At 42.7% G+C, this 22,898-nt stretch overlaps 1 protein-coding gene and 1 long non-coding RNA gene across 4 annotated transcripts in view; one reads left to right on the forward strand and one right to left on the reverse strand.

Annotated features, from left to right (window-relative positions):
* DOCK2 (dedicator of cytokinesis 2) overlaps window positions 1-22,898 on the reverse strand; it is a 417,345-nt gene that overhangs the window by 250,953 nt on the left and 143,494 nt on the right. For both annotated transcript variants that reach the window (XM_007077642.3, XM_042992600.1), the window contains exon 26: window positions 10,978-11,126. In XM_007077642.3, the coding sequence (XP_007077704.1) occupies window positions 10,978-11,126 (149 nt within the window). The remainder of the gene's footprint in view (window positions 1-10,977; window positions 11,127-22,898) is intronic.
* Window positions 3,865-10,932, forward strand: LOC122240379. 2 transcript variants are annotated; one of them, XR_006220021.1, is made up of 3 exons: window positions 3,865-5,231; window positions 6,135-9,168; window positions 10,918-10,932. It is a non-coding gene; the product is annotated as an uncharacterized LOC122240379 (long non-coding RNA). The 2 variants fall into 2 exon arrangements; XR_006220020.1 differs by lacking the exon at window positions 10,918-10,932 and adding an exon at window positions 10,883-10,897.

A 22,898-nucleotide genomic window follows, 5' to 3' on the forward strand; every position in this document is an offset into this window, starting at 1 on the left:
AGCCAAAATCAAGAGTCGGTCACTTAACCAACTGAGCCACCCAGATGCCCCTCACCTGTGATGATTTCTTAATGGAAGAGGCAATTTCGTCAGGTTTATTAGGAAGGGTAAGGTTTGGCTCTCAGAAATCACAATTCAGATGCTCACAGGGTGAGGCAGATAACACAGACACGAGAAACCTAGCATCTAGAAGCACGACAGGAAGTGATGGCACTGTGGCTTTTACTAAATAAGTTGGTGAGCCAGACAAAATATATGTGTGGACTAGATTCAGGCTGTGAATCACCAAGTGGACAACTGGACGGTGAAAAGAAGAGAAAGAGTACATTCCAGACGGAGGAAGGGGGTAAAGGACAAAGAAGACAGAGCATGAAGCCCTGGGGGGAGCCCCAGAGACTGGTCTCACTAGAATGCAGAATGTTGGCTGAAGACAGTAGGAAATGGAGTTGCAGGAGAGAAAAGCTAAGCTGAGTTTGGATTCCAGGTAGAAGAAAAGGTAATAGATGGAGAGTCAAAGATAGCTTCAGTATGCTGTGTTGCTTGGAGAAACTGTGCTGAAATTAAACATCTTATTTTCTAATCTGAGCTGCTAAATCAATGACCTTTATCTCTAAGACCAATGTTGCCTGAAACTTCCTGAGAATATGTCCATTCTAGAACTCTTCGATTGTTTTCTGAAAACTTTTCCTGTTCTATTGCCAGCTGCTGCCCCCAGATTGTACATGACAGTTGGGGCGCTATAGAGAGAGCTGTGGATCAAAAGCATCTTCAAACACAGAGCAATTCCTTCCTTGCTTAACACATTTCACTTAAGGATTTACATTTACACCAGTTGAACAAATCAAAGTTATGGTTCCCTCAGTAACTGTAACCTGGACCAAACATTGCTATATTTTTCTGCTGCCAAGCAGGCTTTTAACTCATGCCTCCCAACTGTGAAGGGGAGATTTAATTCAGACATTATGCAAGAAATGCTTTTTGGAAAGCAAGTGGCTGGCCCAGCGAAGGTTTCATGTAAATGGCTGTTCCTTGCAACATGTGCTTTTATGCAAAGGTTCCCTGCAGACAGAAATCTTCCAGAGCCCCTCCACAGTCTTTCATGGTGAACAGAGAGGTACCTTCTCCACTCCTGCAAGCTGTCACACTTGATCATTCATGGGTCAGAGCCCAGATTTGTTATATTGAAGGCACTCAGTGTCAATGAAAGGCACTACATGGAGCCAAGACTGGATGACAGAGTAAGGCAACTAGGGCACTTGCCCAGGAGGCAAAATTTAAGGGGCATCAAAAAACTCAGTAACAGATACAAATCAAGTTTAATGTCATATTTTTAGAAATAAGAATTAGTGCAAAAAATCCATAATGAACAGGAGTGCCTGGGTGGCTCAGTTGGTTAAGTGTCTGACTTTGGCTCAGGTCATGATCTCATGGTTCATGAGTTCAAGCCCTGCGTAGGGCTCTGTGCTGACAACTCGGGGTCTGGAGCCTGCTTCAGATTCTGTGTGGGTCTCTCTCTCTGCCCCTCCCCCACTTGCACTTTGTCTCTCTCTCTCTCTCAAAAATAAACATTAAAAATTTTTTAAAAATCCATAATGAACAAAATATCAAAATGTATTTTTTTTAAATATTGCATTGATATATTATTTTTTCTTGATTACTGAATTTTGGTGCCCTCTTACACTTTGCCATCATCCCAGGCAAGTACTTCATTTGCCTTACCCTTTTCTGTCCCTGAGGGGTAGTCCAGGTGGGTGAGGGACAGAACAGAGAGAGCAAATACGGAGAGGCCATTGTGGATTTGGCTGTAGGCAAACTCCTTTAAACTTTGGTCATGGCAGATAAAGGAATATTGAAGAACATCTCAAGAAGTATTTCTAGTTGGTATTGATGGAACAAAATGTGTTGGATTATTAATTTTATTGGAGAGAATTTTAGTCAACCATCAACAAAAGCTGTCTTCTAATTTTCCAGGTGGATTCTCTGAGAATAAACGACACAAGGACCATCTGGTAAGTTATGCCAAACTACTCACTTTCCAAGCCTACCAAGCAAAGATCAAGTGACATTCAAGTCCCACATGTTGGCCGAGGAAACATCGCATGGACAGTGTTGTCAAATAGCCCAAGTTAAATGCTATAGCCTGCAAAGTCCTTGAGCCCAGGACAGGCTTTTATGCTCTTCCACATTTCCAGTCCCCAGAGCCTAGTCCTGGGTTAGTGCATGCTAACACTGGTTTAATCAATTGCTCATTCAGTGGGAAGTTACATTTTGCCTCCAGACAGGCTGGAGCACTTCACAGGGTGGAATCCTCCAGTAAGGCCAATCATCTGTTGGCAGATTTTGCTATTGTCTCTGATAAAGCAGAGAAAAACCCTTATCTAACAGAATCCCTTCACATTGGACTAGGCATGCTTGGGGAACTGTTCATCCTCAAAATGCATTCTTTGCAAGTGAGCAATCATTCCTCAAATATTTCAAAGATAAGCTTTTAAATTTTTCTGAAATATTGTTAGCTTCATGGACAAGTTGCAAAAATGGTACAGAAGATCCTGTGTATCCTTCATACAGCTTCCCTTAATGTTAAAATCTTAATGTTAACATAACCAGAGCACAATTACCAAACCAGAAAATTCACATTGGTACAACATCATTAACTAAACTACAGACTTTATTCTAATTTTTCCAGCATTCCTTCTGACATCCATTTTTTGGTTCATGATCCATTTCAGGATCCCACATTGAATTCAGCTGTCATGTTTCGTTAAGTCCCTTCCAATCTGTGACAGTGTTTCATCTTTCATGACCTTAACTTCTGAAGGGTACTAGTCTGTCATCGTTTAGAATACCCCTCAGTTGGGGCTTGTTGAGCATTTTCTCATTATTAGATTGAGGTTGTGCATTTTTGGCAAGATTCCCCACCAAAGTGATGTTGTCCTTCTCAGTGCATCTTATCAGAAGGCGAATGATGCTGATACGTATCTTTCCTGGTGATGCTCCTTTCATCACCTGGTTAAGGTGGTGGCTGCCAGGTTTCTCCACTGGAAAGGTACTAGCTTTCCTTGTGTCATTAAAAAGTGGATTCTTTGGGAAAAATACTTTGAGATTATGCAACGACCTTGTTTCTCATCACACTTTTGCCCATCATCTTTAGTCCCCATTGATGGTTCTTCCTTATAACAAGATTATTGTGGTGTTTGCCTAATCAAAAGTGAATTTTAATTATCTATAAACCCTATTTAAGGTCCAAGGACCAAAACCTGCTGAGGTAAAAGACAGCACTCTCCTGTCAAATGTACCTTTCCCACAGCTTTGTGGGGTTGGACACCCAGTTTAGGTACAGCAAGCCTCTGGCACCCAACTCATCATCCCCACCCCTCACCTGTGCAGGAATTGGGGCTCTCTTTCTCACTGGCCTATGTAAACACTCAATACTACTAGAGAAGAAACCATTGCCAATAAATAAGAATCACCGTGGGAAATGGAACATATTTCTATATCTCTGCTCTAGGTTGAGTGTTTAGTTTGTCTTAAAATTGCTACCTCCCTGGCATATCCTCTCTTTGACCGTGAGAACTTGTAGACAGTAGAACCAAGCCTGTTAGGGAGAAGAAAAGCATGGCAGCAGCTTCCCTGTGCTTTGGGGTTTTTATTGTTTTTGGCAATTCCATTGGGTCTCGGCAGTGGTGTGCTGGTAAAAGTTTATCGACCGGCTCTCCAGGAAGACAAAAACAGAGGCCTGGATATATGGTGTTTGCCAGTTCTGTGGTATGAGGACTCCTTTCATGATTGATTTCAAGCCACCAACATGACATCACTGAACAGAGTTAGAGAAGAGATGGGCAGCCGCAGAAGAGCGTTAAACAACATTCCTATTGCAGACACAATAGATTCAAATAACCTCACGCACACAAATAAGAATAAAGTGTAGTAAGATAATTAGGAAGGGATGTGTTTTGAATATCTATTTATCACATTTGATTTTAATATGGCTTATTTAATTATAGATACCTATATAAATTTTTAATAATGGCAATTATTTAACAAATAACTCATAAAATTCCTAAAAATTTAACACTTGGTTCCCTTGAGTGGTGTGAGCCAGCTCCAGCACACCACCTCATACAGTAGTTATCATGAACGAAATTCGGGAACACCCCAAAGGAGCCCCTGAAAAGGGAAGATGACACTTTTCTCCAGACCCTCCAGGAACCCATATGAAGTCCAGATGCCCTGCAGGGAGTGGCTTGGCTCCAGCAGCAGCATCTGTGGCCTTTTGGCAAGCCTCCTGTGGAGGCTGTGAGGGCTTCAAAGCATCTGGCTGCCACCAGGCCTGGTTCAAGATCTACTTTTGGTGCTAATAGGGTGCAGAGTCCTTCCCAGGCTCAGTACCTATTTCCCATTCTCCCAGGAGGCCACTTGGCCCTTTATTTTTCTTAAAAGAACTATAGGCTTAGAACAATGGGAGGAGCATAGGAGGGAAGGGGAACAGAGAGGCAAGAAGAAAAGTCACATGTACTGAGTATGGATTATATGCCAGGTACAGTGCTGGGGTGGTTTCACAGATGTTCTTGTTCACTGTAATCCTGGCACATGGGGAAATAGCATCCCCATTTTACAGAGACAGTATATGACTTCTCAAGATTCCCAAGCTAATAAGATGCAGATCAGAATGTATCCCCACCTCTGCTTATCACTATAGCCTCAGCATATAGAACACTGCACAGGATAACAGCTCTAGAAGTATTTGTGGGATGGATACATGAATGTAGCCTGACCCCAAAGTCTATGCTCTTACCTCCACAGGGAAATGAAGCTGGAGAAAGTGTTCTTAAATAGTAAAGTGTACATGTGAAAAGGCAAAAGGCAATGTGATGTGTGAGGGTTTGCTGACTTGAGAGTGAGATGAAGGGATTCCTGCCAGGCTCTGCCTTTTGCTAACTCTCTGACCTCATTAGGAGTGCTACCTACTCTCTCTCTGAGGCTTGGCTTCCTCACCAGTAAAAGGGGGATAATAAAACCTACCTTTCCCATGTGGTTGCCAGAAACAAATAATTATAACACATGAGAGAGCACTTTGCAGGCTAAAGTGTGCTGGGAAAGAAAGTGTATAATATGTCACCATCCATGACATCATAATGTTATTCTACTAGCCTAGAAAGGGCAGATTTAACACCAAGGAAGCAGAGGAAGAGCAAGGGGTAAAAAGAAAATGGCCTTGGACATAGCAGAAGGTAGAGGATTCTCATCTATTTCAGCTTTAATTTGGAGGCTTAATTAGCTGCTCTCTGTTTGGGATGCACCACAGACAAGAGAATTTTTGCAAGCCTTGTCTCCCTGCCTTTTGTTTGAAATACGAGGGAGCATATAGGTTAGAAGAAAACCCTGCTGCTTCTGCATGGCAGTATTGATTCCTAGGAATTAAATGGTAATTCAAAGAGGCAGCAGTGGCCTCCCTTCAACCCTGCATCAAGCAGGCTGCCTGGGATTATCAGAGAGCCCAGAACTAGGGTGGCCCTGGGGGGTGCACTTCAGAAAAAGACACCCAAGTACAGACTTGCAAAGTCTGCTTCTTTCCCACATGGCAGGTCAGAGGCAGGGCTGGACCAAGAACACCCTCTAGCCTAGACTGCTCCCTGCGTCCACCATAGTCCCTTCTCCACCCATCGGAACCCTAACAGAGCTGCTGATACTATTTCCCTTTTGTGTCAATATCTGATTCCCTTCACAGGAGAGGCATGAGTGTGAGTATTCATGTGTGTGTGTATACATGTGTTTAAAAATACGTGTACCCCACATCACATGTGCATATTCAATATATTAGAAAAGCAGTCAGAGCAGGTGGGGGAAGTAGGGGAATGGGGAAAAAAAGATGGAGATAAAAGGTAAGAAACCCCCCCTCCCACACACACACACAAACAAAAACACAAACAAGGGAGGACCTTGCACATACCAATGATCGTAACATGTTATAAACTGAGGGTAGGTAATTCAAGCCCTGCACCTGACATCCAAGGAATGCAAAATGAAGAAAGAGAATACCTTCCTAGCTCTCAGAGCAGAAGACCTGAGGGGGGGAATCAAATTCCACCACTGATTTGGGCAAATAATATTCATTCATGTATTTATTCCTACAGCAGATAGCTTCGTGAGCCAGGCATTATGAGGGGAGGGCTGCTGTAAAATTTGTCTCTGTCCTCACAACATTCCTGATCCTACAGACACAGAAGTCTGCAGAGGATGACAACACAGAAGCCACGACAAAGTGGGCACAAGCTGCTCCTTGACCACAAGAGAGGGGTCAGGGAAGAGGTTAGTGAAAGAGTTTTAGCGGAGCAAGAGGATGGAGAACAAAGGTGGAATTGGCAAGAGGTGAGGCTGAAAGTGTGAAGCTTTGCTCCCTGAGCTTCTGAGCTCAAAGCCTGGCAGGGGACACACACAGGAAAGTGTAACACCAAGCAATTAGTGCTATAATGTCAGTCTGAATATGCGGTTAGGAAGACATAGAGAAGGAAGCCCCGAATTCTGTTTAGGGGTTTGGGGAGGGGGAGGGGGGGTGATGAAGACATGGAACTGAGAAGACTTCAGAAAGGAAATATTATCTGAGCTGAACCTAAAAGGTAATTAGGACTTTACTTGCATAGAAAGAATGGGAATTGAGGACATTCCAGGCAAGAGAAAATGAATGAGCAAAAGCCCTCCCTACCAGTGTCTAAGCTGATAAATACAAATACCAGAAATCCCACTGACTATGACTGATAGAGTGCCTTGGTTAACCCCCTGCCCCCCACCAAGATTTAGTCAATGAGCTCAAAGAGTTTTTAAAAATAAATAAAAAGCTGATTCTGCGCATTCTCTACCTCCGTGAGGCGAGGCAGGTATAACCAATACCATCTCCTGTTCAAAATTAAGAGTCATCTTTACATACTTTATGATTGCTAAGCAGGGTACAAAATGATGACTCTTCTTTCTGTTAGAGGAGTGAAACATAAAAACGAAAAGCCTGTTTTAAGAGAGGGAAAAACACTCCCTCTGGGTTTGGCGCAAAATTAAATCTTATGAGTTACTCAGCAGCCAGAAAGGCATAGAGCAAAGCCAGTGTGAAACAGCCTTTCAAAGTAACTGGAGTTGACGGCTAACCTTGCTCAGTAAGGGGAAAGAGGAGTTACACAGGCAGAAGTCAGGCCTTTATCCTTCACCTGAGCCTGTCCCTTTCCTATGCCAAGTGCAACTCAAACAAGCTAGAGGAGGAAATTTAACACTATCATTAAAAAAAAAAAAGAAAGAAAAAAAAAATCCATACCCAGGCTAAGGCAGACATCATCCTCTGAGTCATATGCCACCCAGGGTTACACTGAATAAGGTAATAACAGGAAAGCAGAGCTTTCTTATGCCAGGCCTGCTGTGCTGGGCTGTAATTACCCAAACGATGACAATCAATTGAAGACAAGCATCCTCTCCCATCCCCCAAAAACACAATGCCCCCCAAAAGGAAGCTTGGCATCCTGCACTATAATTTCTAGATTTCCACGCATGGTTCTACCCCTGAGCAATGGTTCCCGCAGGTAGATATAGTCTATACTTGGGAAGGGAGACAGGCCAACAAAGCAACAGTAAAAGGGGATGGCTATGCTACTGTCAGCAGAGAAGAACCAAACAACCAGAAGAAAAATCCAACACATTTACCCCAGGAGGCTTTTTTTATTTTTCCTCCAAATTTCCAATTTTGAGAAATCAGTGCCTGTAGAAACCAAAGAGCACACCCGACAGTCTGGATTGTCAAAGTCAGATCTTTGCGCCGGCCATTCCCCACTACCGCATGAAAATGAATTTATGAGTACAAATGAATGTGCTTGAAGATTTTGCCATTTTACGGTTTATTAAATGCCATATTGGAAGATGCTAGGTTTTATAGACTGGAAAGGGCTCTTTAATTGAGAAGGTAAAGGAATGAGGATGAGCCCAACCATTCTTCCATTTCCAGTGAATATTGAAAATAAAGAAAAAAAAATAGGTCACATTAGAGTGATGGTTCTTAAAGTATAGTCCTTGGACCAGTAGTATCCACATCACCTGGGAACTCAGAAAAATAAATGATCAAGTCCCATCCTCCAAATGTAAGGATCAGAAACCTGTTTTAACAGCTCCTCCAGGTCAGAAAGTTAAAAACTTTCTGCAACTAGAGCTGTGGTCCTCTGCCCTGGCTGCCTCTTATCACCACCTGGTAAACTTGCCCTTGTGATGCCCCCGCCAATCCCAAGCCAATTAAGTCAGAATGGCTGGGACCAGAGCCTTGATGTAGCTGCTTTAAAAAACTCCTCTGATGATATACATGTGCAGCCAGAGTGGAGAGCTGCTACATACCAGAATAAGAGAGATTTAGATTAGATACTTGGGGACTTCTGATTGTCAGTTGAGTTCAAAGGGATAATGGCAACTAAATGAGTCTCCTTGGTGGAAGGAAAACCTTTTGAGAAGAAGAGAGGTTTCCATGTTCATGAGCTGAAGAGGTTTGCTGCAAAGCTCACCTAGAGCATCAGAATCTCATACCAAACCCAATGGTAACAACTGTATTTAATAAGTCATCCAGCAAAGAGAGTTGCTCACCCAGGGAAAGGGGTGGGCTGGGCCCCATAGGCAGAAGTCATTATAAAAGCAATGCACTCAGAGGCAGTAGAGTGACACCACACCTCCCACATACCTCAAGTCCAAATGCCGCAATCCTCCAAGGGGAGCTCAGAGCCTCCCACTCACTTCTCATCTTTGAAGCCCCCAGTACCCAAAGTATGTGAGATAGCAGCCTCTTCTCACTAGTGTCTGATGTTACCCAGTGTGCAAAATGATGACAACCCATCAGAACAGAACTCTAGGAGGCCACTCCCACTGGATGGGCAGAGCCTAAGCACCTCTGCTTCACAAATGAAACATGAACTGGGGCCATCCTTCTACCCAAATCAGGGAAATGGTCAACCCATTATAAGTGTATTCCTTACATGGGGGTCCACTGGCATATCTCAACAAGCCAGGCTGTTTTTCCCCATGAAAAGGGATGTGAGGATTACTAAACTGTAAGAAATATTATAAATTCTTTTCAACAGGAAGAAGCAATATCTTTAGGATGTTCTAGAGAAATGATGAGTCAACTCTCATGTTCCCACACTACAAGTGAGAGTAAGACCAAATTCTCCTTTAATTTTTTTTTAAAGATCAAATGGCAAAGACTGGAACCAGTTCAACAGCTGGTTGGTGAATGTACTTATAAAAACACCACCATCATCATGACAGCATCACAGAGTGAATCCTGATTATCCAAGCATTTGGGTATCATTCTCCCTTTCCCCAAGCAAAAGGGTGAGGATAGGAAGAAAATGAGAGAGAAAAGACCATGCTCTTGTATCTTCAATGCCCATGATAATTCAGACTTTGGAGTCTGACTGACCTGGGTTTTAATGACCCTGCCATTTATTTGCTGTCTGGCCTTGAAAGTTAAGTCCATGAATTTCAGGTTTTTCATCTGTCAAATGAGAATAATAATCCTTAGCACCTATCAAGGGTGGGCAGAAAGAAAACAGAAATAGCATTTAGCACAGTGCCTAGAAAATAGCAAGTTAAGTAGCAGCTGTGACCATTAATTATTTATCCGTGAACACCCAACTTCAGTTCCTTTGTGAAGAATCCTTGACAAAAATGCTTACACATAGACTCACACACACACACACACACACACACACACACACACACACACAAACACACTCAAAGTTTTTATAACTCCAGTACTGTGTAAATCCAGATTTAGTTATTATATTACTTTGCAATTGTTTATTTACATATTCTTATATATATTCATAGATTTTCTTAAGGAAAGAGACCAGGCTTGTATGTCCTCAATGACTGGCACACAGCTGGTGCATCATATATATTTACAAATGAACAAATGAATCAAGCTACTGTATTTATCTGGTAATGAGATAAGAAGCTTAATTAGGATGGCAAACATGGAAAGGACAACAGACATAGAGAAGTTGATAATAATGGTTGACTATGGGATATAAGCAGTAAAGGAATAATGTTTTGCTGTGTTTTCTAATTATAGTCAATCATAGATACACTTCATCTAGAAATGACTTCTCTCAGAATTTTCTAGGGAGGAGAAGGGGTGGGAGGGAATGCTCACCCCAATACTTAGAAAATACTCAGTTATTTAAGTCTACCCAGTCTTCTGAAACCAGCCCATCTAGGAAAATAGACCTCTTGGACATTACATAAAGACAAGGTGAGGCTGCCAAATGAACATGAGTTAAATCAAGAGCCTTCCCTTTCTTCCAAATCTTAACAATTCTAGTTTGTCTCCCCATCTTTACTGTTACCACCAATCCCTCTTCTGCAGACTCTGCCCTTTGGAGGCCCTCTACTTACTCCCCTGAAACTTTCCTTTTGGTGCCATCCCTGACTAATCTCTGAAGGATGTCTACCAAATACACCTTGGCTTCACTGCCATACCCACCCCCCAATCACCATCCTACTCCTCACCCTGAGCACTCTGTTCATCCAGAAAGAGCCTTAACCATTTCACCATTGCAGGAGATAACTAAGGAAACAAAACCAATGTAAATCAGCTAAGAAAACTGATGAGGGTTTTCTTGACTGTGCAGGCCTAGGAAACTCCCCTCCTGCCTCTGCAGACAACAGTTTTAGTAAATGGACAAGTCACCCAAAAAGTCTGCAATTAATCCATACCTACATCCCAAGAAAGCCCGTCCAACAAGAAATATGGTGACATAATGCTACATGTTTAACTCCAGTCCCCAAGCCATCTTTCACAGCCATGGGGGTTAGTCACTGGAAAAGTAGACCCGCTGAGCAAGCCATTGACTTTTATCTTTAGACTTCAACTGCTATTCATCAGCATCAATATTTCAGAGCTTAATCAGCTCAGCGTTAGTCTGAGTCCAGGACGTCTACATCATCATGAGGACTCACCGCATCCTGACAGCTGAGGACCTCCAAAATGCTGTTGAGTAATTCGACACAGTACTTCTTCTCCTGGACCTGGTGTTGCATCTCATCCCTCTGCTCCAGCAGCTCCTTCAGTTCTTTGGTGATGACAGGAAGCAGAATGTCCCGGCATTCTGGAATGAAGGACATTCAGAAGCATTTGAGCATCCTCCTTCTTTAGTTTTCTTTCTTTCTTTCTTTCTTTCTTTCTTTCTTTCTTTCTTTCTTTCTTTCTTTCCTTTTGATAATTTTTCACTAAATAAACAATTCATGAATATATTTTCCTTGTAAAAAATTTAAGTGTTAAAGATTAGGTTCAGGTTTCCTTAGAACATCATTCACAATTCCAGTCCCTCCCCCAACACCCGCTCCCCAGAGGAACCCAGTTCTTTTATTCCATACATATGTGTATAAAAGAACTGTATGTGTATATATGCAGCTACAGAGCCAACATAAATAAGAGGCAGACATAAGTAAACAAGACAAAACCCAGTGCCTTCACCTCCTGGGAGTGGCAAGCTGTTAGGAGTATTCACACAACAGAGCTGTGAAGTAATGAAGGTCAGGTTTTACCTTAAATGTTCATTCTGTTGGTGTTCTAGTTGATAACTCAGACCCCATTACAAAGATATGAATCCAAGGGAAAATGCCAGTTGGGAGATTTTAGATATTAATGAATATCTCCTTGGGAAGTCACCAGACTTTAAATTCTACTTCAAATTGAACTAAAATAGTAAACTCTCATTGGAAGTTCTGATAGTGACCGCCCCATCCCTACAAGTATTTAAGTAGTAGGTAGCTGTCTATGGACAGGGGTGATGAGAAGGTATTCAAAGAATCAGATGAAGGGGTGAACTAAATGGTTGTTAAGTTCCCATCCAGAAGTCTATGATTCCCACAAAATACACATTCAGAGGAAGCGGCAGGCAGAAGGATATATTTGGTAGGGGGAAAGACACTGGACATGTTTGCAATGTTTACAAACCACTGCTGATGTTGTGGGAGCTGCAGACCAGTCCCCAGCAGAAGCAGTGGTTTATCAATCTGAAAGTCACCTACTTTACAGATTATCAAAAACAGCATCCCCATGAGACAAAGCCTCCTGGTGCTGAGAGTCAGCAAAATTTTAGCTGAGGAGGCCATTAATAACATGGTCTGTTTTTCAGAAAGTACTTTGTCTTCTCATTAACCATGATTTCTCAGAAACGTCTGGCTCCTCTGTTTTGAGATGAAATAATTTTTCTCGTTTGTAATTGGAGCTGTGAAATTATATTAGTCTGTAAAGCTTCAGGAAGCAGCATTTCTAAATTGTCAAGCAAACAAATCCAAGTATTTTTAAAAGACAAATGTTGCAGAGCCTGAAATCAATCTTTACAGGCAGAGCCAATGAGTATCAGAGACTTGCATACCCACCCTGGGTACCTGATACCTAATAAAGACTGGGAGATCTCCCATCTGGAAACAAGTCCAAATTGTAATTGGACCAGCACTTAGGAACCTGCAGAGCTATTCAACTCTGTATTTTCACAGGAAGGTGCTTTCTTTTATTGAAGTGATGACAGAGAGGACAAAGCAGTGTTTCTGGGCTCTGGTTTCTTCCTTCTTGGAGAAAGTTTTGTCCTATGGAAGGTGCTACTACCTGAATCTATAACTCTCTTGAAGTGTGATATTCTTTTGCAATAATTTCATGACTCAGGGATACTTTAAATAAGAAGGTCCTTTTCCTCGCCTCCTACTCTGCAATATTAGTGCCATGGAAAGAATGAAATGGAGATTCTTAGCCCACTTTGGAAAACTATCTTGAGATGCATCAGGCCAAAACTACATCTGTGACCACAGCCCCAGCTCCAGCTCTAGAGGGAAGCATGACTAAGAACCACATGTGAACTCCCCATCTTCCTTATAGGTCCACTCCTTCTCTGCTCTGTCTCAGAGTGGAGACACCTTAGTCACACAGTCAACCAAACAAACTTGCCTCCTCTCTATGAACCCAACATCAATCCATCATGAAATCATATCTATCCACCCGCAAGCCAGCCTTCTCTACCCTCTATTCCAATCCCAAACCCATCTTCCTATTTCCAATCTCAGTAGCAGGAACTTCCCCCAAACTCAAGCCTGACCATAGGTCTCCCTGCTTAAAGTTCGTCATTGGTTTCCAATTGTCCTCAGGGTGAGTTTTGTGAACTCTTTGGCATAGCTGAAGGCCCTTTGTTACCTAACCCTTCCTTATCCGCCCACTGTCCACCTTGCACATTGTTCCTGACGTGGTCTCTCCCTCTCCTGCTTCTCAGTTTTTGCACATTATTTTCTTTGCCCAGAATGCTTTTATCCCACCCATCTTTACCTGACTTTTTCTTGCCTTCTAGGTCTTAACTTAGATGCCAAATTCCAAGGACAACATTCCTGACACTCAAATATGACTTGGCTGACTGTCTTCTGGGATCCTGTAGTACTCAGACTTCTGTCTTAACTGTTTGCCATACTATCTGGTCATTGTCTGTGTAATGGGATGAGCAGTGAGATCCTCCTTCCAGTGAGAAGATAAAAACAAATGGTGTGATTATCCTACATTCTAAATTCAAGTCTCCAGTTGCTAGGGTACACCACAAGGTTTTCTGAGAGGTGCCAGTTCAGCACCAGCCCCACACCAATCTGCATGCACCTCATCCCAGAACTGAGAGAGGATCAGCAGAGGCCTTTGCATGTAAGACAATGTCCATAAAGAGAAGCCCCAAAGTGGGCATGGACTGAGGAAGAACCTTCACGAAATTTATGAAGACGGGACTGGCACCATACCTCCCCACTAGGGATTTGTTGGCTGATATTTGAGCCCAGATGCATCCCCATTCTGCCAATGGAATGGGGAGATGTGGGAACACTCAGGAGTCCCGCTCTGACCAGAGGGAGAGGGTTAAACACAAGCAAGGTGTCTTTTCAGGGACTCAGTCACATCCTCAGCATGGTTGCCCCGTGTCCAAGCCTGCCTATGGCAGCCTTCACTCAGAGTTCCACTCCACACACAGCCAGCCCCTTACTTTGTCACCAACACAGGTTAATCGACTCTTCAACCCTGTTCAATATTTTACAGGCTTTAAGGTGAAACTCATTCTGCTTTAACCAAGTTCCTATTGACCGAAAGGTGAATTCAGCTCAGCTCAACCCTCTTGGGGAAGGGTGAGGACCGTGCGGTTGTCACGCCTTGCCCTGTCCTCCCCACAGCCCTTTTGGCAAACAGAGTAGATGCCTAATTGAAAGCCAAAATTCTCCCTGGGCGAGGCTGAGTGGTACGCACTTGGCTTGGTGCTTCTGTTTGTCCGAGGAGCGTTCACAGATGTCAGAGGCCACATGGTTAGGTCAGTTGGACATAAAGGGGGACCTCCACACACAGCTCCAGTCTGACAGATAGCAATTTGCTCTCATAACCTTCCTCCTCCAGCCAGTGTGTCACAAAGAAAAGTAATTCCACCCACCGGGAAATCAATAGCTACCCACAAACTTCATACTCCCGATCAGGTTACAAGCCTTTTACAACTCTACTAGCATTTTCCCCCAACGCATTCTTCAGCAGCAACTCATGATTCACTTTCCTTACCTCCCTGAAAGCACACCTAATTACAATATCCAGAATCATCACTCACTCCCCCTCCAGCCTGCATCTGCCATGATGTACATCTTTACTTTATGAACCTTGAGGGCCAAAATATGTCTCCCAGCTAAACAAACAGCCTATTTAGAGATTTCAGAATCCAGCACCTGTAAAAAGTCTCTTTAGGTATCTTAGAGGGGTGAATGCTAAAGAATAAATGTACTTCCAGAACTTTATTGTAGATACTCACTGGAAGTTCATTCCAAGCTATTGCTTCTACCACATATCTCTTATATTTAACATAAAACATGACATTGCACCAAACCTATAAGAAAATGCCCTGTAATAAGTTGACATTTGCCATTCAGAAACAGTGATGGGAGGAAGGGTAGATTGATATATAACAGCTGGAATTTTTAAGAGGATGTATGTTTGTGCCCCAAAATGTCACACTGATTATAAATATACTTTGTAAGCTCTGATAGTCTATATGTAATCTATTTATGTCTTTGAGTATATATGGGCGGGGGGGGGCAGGGGGGAGAGGAAGAGAGAAAGAGTGGGGAAAGAGAGATATAATAAATAAATACTGCTAACAGGCATGGTTCTAGTGGATATTATATTCTAATGGAGTATCAAAAACAATTCAAGAGGATAATAATTGCCTTAGGTTGGATTTTCCAGGAGCAAACTCAAGAGATGAGGTATGGGTGAAGGTGACTTACTTATTAGGAGGAGTTCCAGAAAACGCTGAAAGGGGAGTGGAAAAGTGGGACCATGAAGGAAAGGAGGCCAGTCAGGCTGCAAAAGCAGTTAAGTGTCACAGAAAGGGAGCTCTGGACACAGAGAGGGCCATGGGGGGCATAGGGGCAAAGCGGCTAGGGTATTTCAACCCTGGGGACAGACAGCCACAGGCACTATGAATGCCCTCAGTGCATGGGCAAATAGGCCCCTACAGCCTAAGGGCAGCACAAGGAGGCTGGTCCTGGCTGTTGGGAGAGAAAGTCCTTCCAGAGCTATTTTATGCAAAAATAAATATTCATGGATTACAGGAGACACAGTGCCCTGGAGTGGATGTTGCAATGACAAATACAGATATCTGATAGTAAGACAATTAACTAGGTAACAGGAGAAAGAAAGTCTGGGTGTGTGGAGAGGACCGTTCCACGTGAGGCAGTCAGGCCTCTCTGAGATGGAGATTCCTGAGCTGAGACCTGAGGGTGAGAAGGGAAAAACCTGCAAAGATCTCAGGAAAGAGCATTCCAAGCAGAGGAAAGGGCATGTGAAGGCCCTGGGGTAGAAATCTGCTTAACACATTGAAGGAATCACATGGACAAAGTGTGGCCAGATTATAGAATATGGGGAGCATAATACGAGAGGACAAACTTGGAGATTCTGGCTAGGGCCAGGTCTCGTCAGGCCTGATGGCCCATGGTAAAGAGTTTGACTCTTGGGTGGAGATAAACATGTTTTGTTTCATTTTGTTTTGTTTTGTTTTGTTTTGTTTTGTATTTTTAATGAAGCTTGGGGGTGGGCCTAGAGAGGAAGGCAGAACACTGAAGAGGCTTTTTGAGGGGGGGAAGAAGAGGTCTAATGTGCACTGAGCCCTCACTATCTACCAGCCATTCTCTCTGTGAAGAGTATATCATTATACCTATTTTGTAGATGAGGAAACAAGTTCAGAGAGGTTCAGTAACTTGCCTAATATCACACAGCTGGGATTTAAACCTAGGAAATGTGCTTCCAGAGCCCATGTTCACATCTGCTAAGCTATCCTGCCTCCTTACAGTAACAGTGATGGGGAGAAAAGATGAAAGCTTGACCAGTTTGTGGCAGGAGGGTCAGACAAAAGCAGAGAGACTTGGGGCAGAGTCGACATGTCTTCCTGATGGATTAGACATGCTATATCGATGTGCATTTTGAATGCATTTTGAACAACTGCGTGAGAGAATAATAGATTCATTTTAGGGTTTATCAAGTTAGGACCCAATCATGGAGACCATTTCATCGCCTCAACTAGCAAGTAATGAAAGATTCCCATCAACATTTCTCAGATGGTGTGAAGTGGTGCAGCAGTGGCCTATCAACACGCCTTCTGAAAGCTGTTAGGGCATAATTGGTGTGTTCTGACAGGTGCCTGCACTTTCACTTACCCCTCTGCACTTTCCGAGATCATTTTCACTGTCACTGCTGACCGGCTTCCTCCCAGCCAGCTCACTCATTAAACCATAATCCAGCTCCATAGAAAGTGCTTTTAGGAAAATAAAGGTGCAGATATGGCCAGTTGAGTCATGACCCAAAATTTGATTTGTCCCTAATGCTTAGAACAATTACATTCGCAATGCCATTCCAGATGAGTGTAGCTCAGCCTGTTAGAAGACTGTCTCACCCACCTCCTAACCCTGGCTAATGGAAGGAGAAGCAAATGAAAAAGCCTAGGGTGGAAACAAGTGGCCTCTATACAGGATAATCGGAGCTGTTTGTAAAGGAAGATTCCCATCAAAGTAATAGGCTCCATTTCAAATTCATGCAGGAGGAGAAAAGAGTCAAGTTAGCTTTTTGACTGCAAAGAGCTATGTCTTACATCCCTCGCGCCCATTTGATTCCAATTCGGTGACATCTGGAATTCAAATTAATTTATAAGCACTTAGGACACATATTATAACAGTCAGTACCACCCACACCCCTCCAGGGCTTATCATCCCTGACCCACTGCCTTTCTTCTGTACAATGCCACACAGATCCCTTAATCCCTTCACCCCCAGCCCCTGGCCCTCTGGAGACTCACGCAATTCCCTGGCTCCATGAATTTCAATCTGTTCTTGACCAGGAACTCTTTCTGAGCTAATGTGTGGTCATACACTCAGAGTTTTCTCAGCAATGCGAGTCATTATAACAGCTATGTTTTAGGAAAGGGTAGAAACCATTTGTCTAGAAATCTGTTGAGAATGAAAGGGAATGGGAGAAGGGAATATCAAATATGAGATATGCAACCTATGTTGAACTCCTCCTCCTGTGAACTCCAGACACCACATTGAGAATTCATTTGGTCCTTCTCAAAACCTCTTCTGGTATATTGTGTTATCCCCATTTTACAGATGAGACAATAGGAGCTCCAAGAAGCTTACCCACGGTCACTTGGCTAGGGTGACCATAACCAAGGCAAGATTCCAACACAGGCCTGTCTGACCCCAATGCCGGTGCCACTCCAACTTCACATGTGGATGAGTACAGACAATTATTCCCAATTCCTAGATCCTGCCAGCATGAGGCAGCCACCCTTTGAATTTGTTAGCTCCCTCAAGCTGGCCTGAAATAGAAAATCCAAAACCCTGGCTGCCTGGTTTGTTTAATGGTTGGTTGTTTTGTTTTGTTTTGTTTTAATAAGGGTTATGGTCCCAGGTGAACAAAACAAACAAATTCTGATCCTAGAATCCTAAACAATAATGAGCATTCATCAACTCGGTGATTTAACCTTCAGTCCAGTCATTCACTTTCATTTTGTTAATTCAGCCAACCATTTATTGAGCAACAATTGGTTGAGCTTACCCATCTCACTGCAGTTGGTTAGCAAACAGCAGTCATGACCTTCAAAGTATTCACTACCTGTTCCTAGAAGACAGTGAGAGCCTGGAGCGAGATGTCTAATCTCAATCAAGTCCTGTCTCCTACAGTTCCTGGAACAATGCTTGTCACACGGTAGGATCCTAATAAGTGTTAGATGAATGAACAAGTGTTTGCCGATTTCGGAGAGGGAGCCTGTCTGCCTACATTGAGGCCAACGCTCACAATCAGAATGCTATTTAGTGTTGGATTAGTGCAGTATTTATTACTCTGTGCTGTCCTTGAAGAAACCAAGTGGCAGTAGCTGGTGGCTGGAGGAGGGGTGTTTAAGAAGCAGAACTGTATGTGTGTTTCTTCCCCTTTCCCTCCTCCCCTTGAGCGGCTCTTCTAGTAAGACCCTCCCATTCTTGGCTTTACCCTATCATAGGGGCAAGGGTGGGGAAGTGGACAGAACTCTGGATTTAGGGTCCAGAGACCTAGGTCTGAGTCCCAGCTTACTACTGGTAGGCGGTGTGACTTCAGACAGGTCATTTTACCTCCCTTCCTCTAAAAATGGGGATTAAAATGCCTAATTCATAAGAGGCTCCAAATAAAACATCATACACATTCAGTTGTAGTTATTAAGTATAATGAGGTATGGGGATCTAATGCTATGCCTAAGAAGTTTTGAATTCCAAAGCAAAGCACGTTGGAACTTTAGTTTCCTTCAGCTGTAGCTGACATCTACACTTGACAAAACGCCTGGACCAGGCATGCCAGAACAAAATGGATTCAAAGCTATTACCTGCATCATTCAAACAAAGTGTGCTTCTGTCTGAAACACCAAACTTGGAGAACTGCGTTCCAAGAGGTAGATATAAATTGAAATGATTGGAATATATGCCTCAGATTTTTATGTTCCCTTTTGTATGTGGATAGACTAAAGGAGAGCTTGGGCATGCTTTTTCTGAACATCCTTTTACATTTCTGCTTGCACCTTAGAATAATAATGCCACTTACCCGCAATCCTCAAGCCGCCCGTGAGCAATCCTATATCGCTGCCATCATAAAACTTACAAATACCAAGAAGAACAAAAACCAACAGCGATACTTTGGATCAATATTGAGCAGCCAGCATTCCATTTCTGGGAAAAGCGCACATTAAAAGCCTCTTGTTTACATTTTAAGGCTAACAGAGGGGCCCTTCATTTCAGAGAATTAAATGAGAAAATTCTCCTGGATTCAAGCATTAGCAAAATGGAATGGTGGTGTAATTGTCTCCAATCATCTCTGTTCCTCTTACCTTCCCCATAACAGCTCCAGGGGAGAGGAGGGTGGGGTCCCTCTCATTTACAGCCCTACACGTTAAAATTCCAGTGTTGCTCATTACAAAGGGAAAACAGAGAAATGTAATATATTTGAAACAAGCCGACTAATTGCAAACAAACTTCAAAGAAGAAGGGAAAATCACTGCCTTTTACCCACCCTAAATAAAAGTGGGAATGGGAAGAATTTCTCCTCTGGCCTGTTCTTCTTTCCTAAAAGCACTCAGCTAAAAAGGTGGAGAACAGAGACAGCCCTAAGGGGGCAGGGGTTCTGCCTGCTTCCTTTCTCCATTCCTGCAACAGAGCCAATGTGAGCCCTCCTCTGGAAGGCCCAAAACAAAAGAGTGACTTAAGAAATGAATCACCTACTTAGGCCGGATATTTTAATGAGAGGATCAAAGAGATCCTGTTTGGACTCTGAGGCCAGCGAAGAGGAAACTGAGCTAAGTGTGAGACAGGAGAAAGTAAACAGAATAAATATCAGTCACCAACATGTAATAAGCTTTCTGTACTAAGGGAGGACAATATATGGTCCTTACCATTGGGGCAGTCCAAGCATAATAAAGAAAAGAACCTGTCAATTGATAGGAACAGGATAGAAATCACATACAATGAAACGCACTGTTTCCAATTACCTTCAGTCCCTGCTGATGAACCTTGAACTGTACTTCTATGAAACTGACACTAGTATTTTATTTGGGGCACGACATGTTGATATACTTATTATTAGTTATATGTACTCCTTCCCATGATACCTTACTCCAAAAAGAAGAAAAAAAACAAAAAGAAGAGGACATTCCAATGTAAAAGTTAACAAACATAAGGGCTCCAAGTGCCCATAAAATGGGGCTCCTCGCTTGTCTGATAAACTATCAGGGCAATAAAGAAAATCAACCAAGTTCTAGTTTGTTGGCCATTAAGGTAGAAGAGAACTAATTCTGTAAGAGAAACACAGTTTTGTCTGGAACTAAATTCTTACAGAAATTTTTCATACTGAGTTAATGTTAATGTTCTTCATTAAAGTTTAGTGGTGTTTAGTTGCTTTTGACATCAAACTGTGGAATTTTAACTCTGAAAAGAACCTGAGAAAAGCTAATGGTTTCAATTCCTTGGATTGTGTCGAGTGCCCATGGAAAACATCAAAACAACAAATGGAGGAGGGCTCAGGATAGCACACTTGTCCTCACATGGCAGCTTCATTTATTTTTCATGTGAACAAGTATTTATTGAGTGCCTAGCAAATATTAAGCATCATAAATGGCATAGAGGTATATAGAACCAGGATGTAAGTGGTAAAGATAGAGAGAAGTGACCAAATTCAAGGTATATATAAGAAAGATTCAAAGGCCTTAGTGATTGATTGAAAGTGAAAAATGAGGGGTGCCTGAGGGGCCCAGTTGGTTAAGTGTCCAACTCTGGTTCAGGTCATGATCTTATGGTGTGTGAGTTTGAGCCCTGCATTGGGCTCTCTGCTAGCAGCACAGAGCCCATTTCAGATCCTCTGCCCCCTTCTCTCTGTCCCTTCCCCCCTCACTCTTTCTCTCTCAAAAATACATAAACATTTGTTAAAAAGTGAAAAATGAGGCACAGGAAGATTTGAGGGCTAGTTCGAAATGACTGGCAAAATAATGGAAGAAGAAAAGCTTTTCGTGAACAGAATGAATACAGTTTTGGACATGTTGAGTTGGAGTGCCTGTAAGACATTCAGATGGAGATGTCAAGGGGACAGCTGGAAAAATATGTCAGAAAATGATCTTCTACAAATGGGTAAGCATTACTTCAGCTATATGGAAAATACATAGAACACTGCTGCCTCCCACAAAGAATTTATAACGGGCGATTATAGTGTATTTAAAAGACAGCAAATTACTAAAGCTTATTTGGTGATGGTCATGACAACCATGATGAAAGGAAAGGAAAGAGAAGGAAAAGGAGGGGAAAGATACAGAAGACGAGGAAGAGGAGCAGGAGAAAGTGAAGGTGGAATTGGAAAAGAACAACACCTGGGGTCTGAAGCAGGACAGCTGGGGACACATGTTGGGACAAGGGAGCTCAAAAGAGCTTGGAAACATGAGGGATTTTCATTAGAAAATTTTGTATCATCACAAGGACAGGTTTAGACAAAGCCCAAAGATGGTTAAGCAGCCCAAACTGCCCATTTGCTCAAGCAGCCCAAATGTATTGATCTAACCAATACATTTGTCAACACCATCTCTTTACTAAGTGGGAGCAAGTAGGAGCTGGAGGGCAGGGTTTTCTGGCAACAACAGTTAATCACTATTTCTGGAGCACATCCAGTGTACCTGATTGTTAAAGCTGGGATGGAACATAGCTAAAATCTGTCCCTTTCCCTCAAGGACTCTCCTGCTAGAGCATCACGCACAGCCTACTAGCCCAAGAAAAGGCACAGTGATAAATTGGACTATGAGGAGGAGGGATGGAAAGAAATGTCAGCCATGAAGGAGGCTCCATTCTCATTCTTCTGATGCACTAAGTGCCAGGCCACACAATGAGTGCTACAGAGTGAACGGTAGAGGATATTAAGAGCAGGAGTCTCTCTCTATCCTTGTTTCCTTCTCTGTAAAGTGGGGAAAATGAGAGCACCTCTCTTCACAAGGTCATAAGAATAAAATAATATGTATAAAGCACTTAGAGTGGCACACCTGGACCATGGTAAGCACTATAAAATTATAAGCCTTTGTTTATTTAATTATTTTAAAAATATTGTTTATTTTTTAAATTTCCATATGTAACTTTCTAGGTAGTAAAATTATGTTGTATCTTGTATGGATGGTGATTGCATGGGTAGATGCATATGTAAAAAATTCACTGAGCTGTACATCTATGATCTGTGTATTTCACTATATGTAAATTACACTAACATTTAAATATATATAGTTAGTTATCAGGTAGGTAATTTTAGTTTCCCTTCACAGATGTACACTGTGGGGCTTGACGAAGTCAAGCAAATTGCCTGAGATATTGTGCCAGATCTCAGCCTGGGTTCCTATTTCAGTTGAGCCTTGCTCCCTGACAGGGCTCAAGACAGCAGTTACCCAAAGATGCTGTGCTACACTCTACTTCGAGAGTCTCCTGCATGAAGAGACAGCAGCTATTCCCTCCTCTCTGCCATTCTTTCTCCCACCTTCCACCCTCTTCTCATCTCAGCTCAATTCCATTGTCTCATTAACTATTAAAACAAAAATCCTTGCCAAGTAACAACCCACAGGGAAACACCCAGAGGAGGACTGGCAGTGATTAAGGACGGAAGGGAACACACCCAGAGCTCTGCAAATCCCTCAGGGGCCTAAGGTGCCCTGCTACGCACTGAAGTGTACCCCCTCTAAGTATGCATGCAGTTCTTGCCAGGACAAAGAGCATGAGCCAGAGAAGAGTGAGTGCTCCTAATTTAAGAGGTGCTGTAGAAATTAATTTTGTATGCCTCCTCC

This window comes from Panthera tigris, chromosome A1, assembly GCF_018350195.1.
Source record: "Panthera tigris isolate Pti1 chromosome A1, P.tigris_Pti1_mat1.1, whole genome shotgun sequence".
Classification (NCBI taxonomy): domain Eukaryota; kingdom Metazoa; phylum Chordata; class Mammalia; order Carnivora; family Felidae; genus Panthera; species Panthera tigris.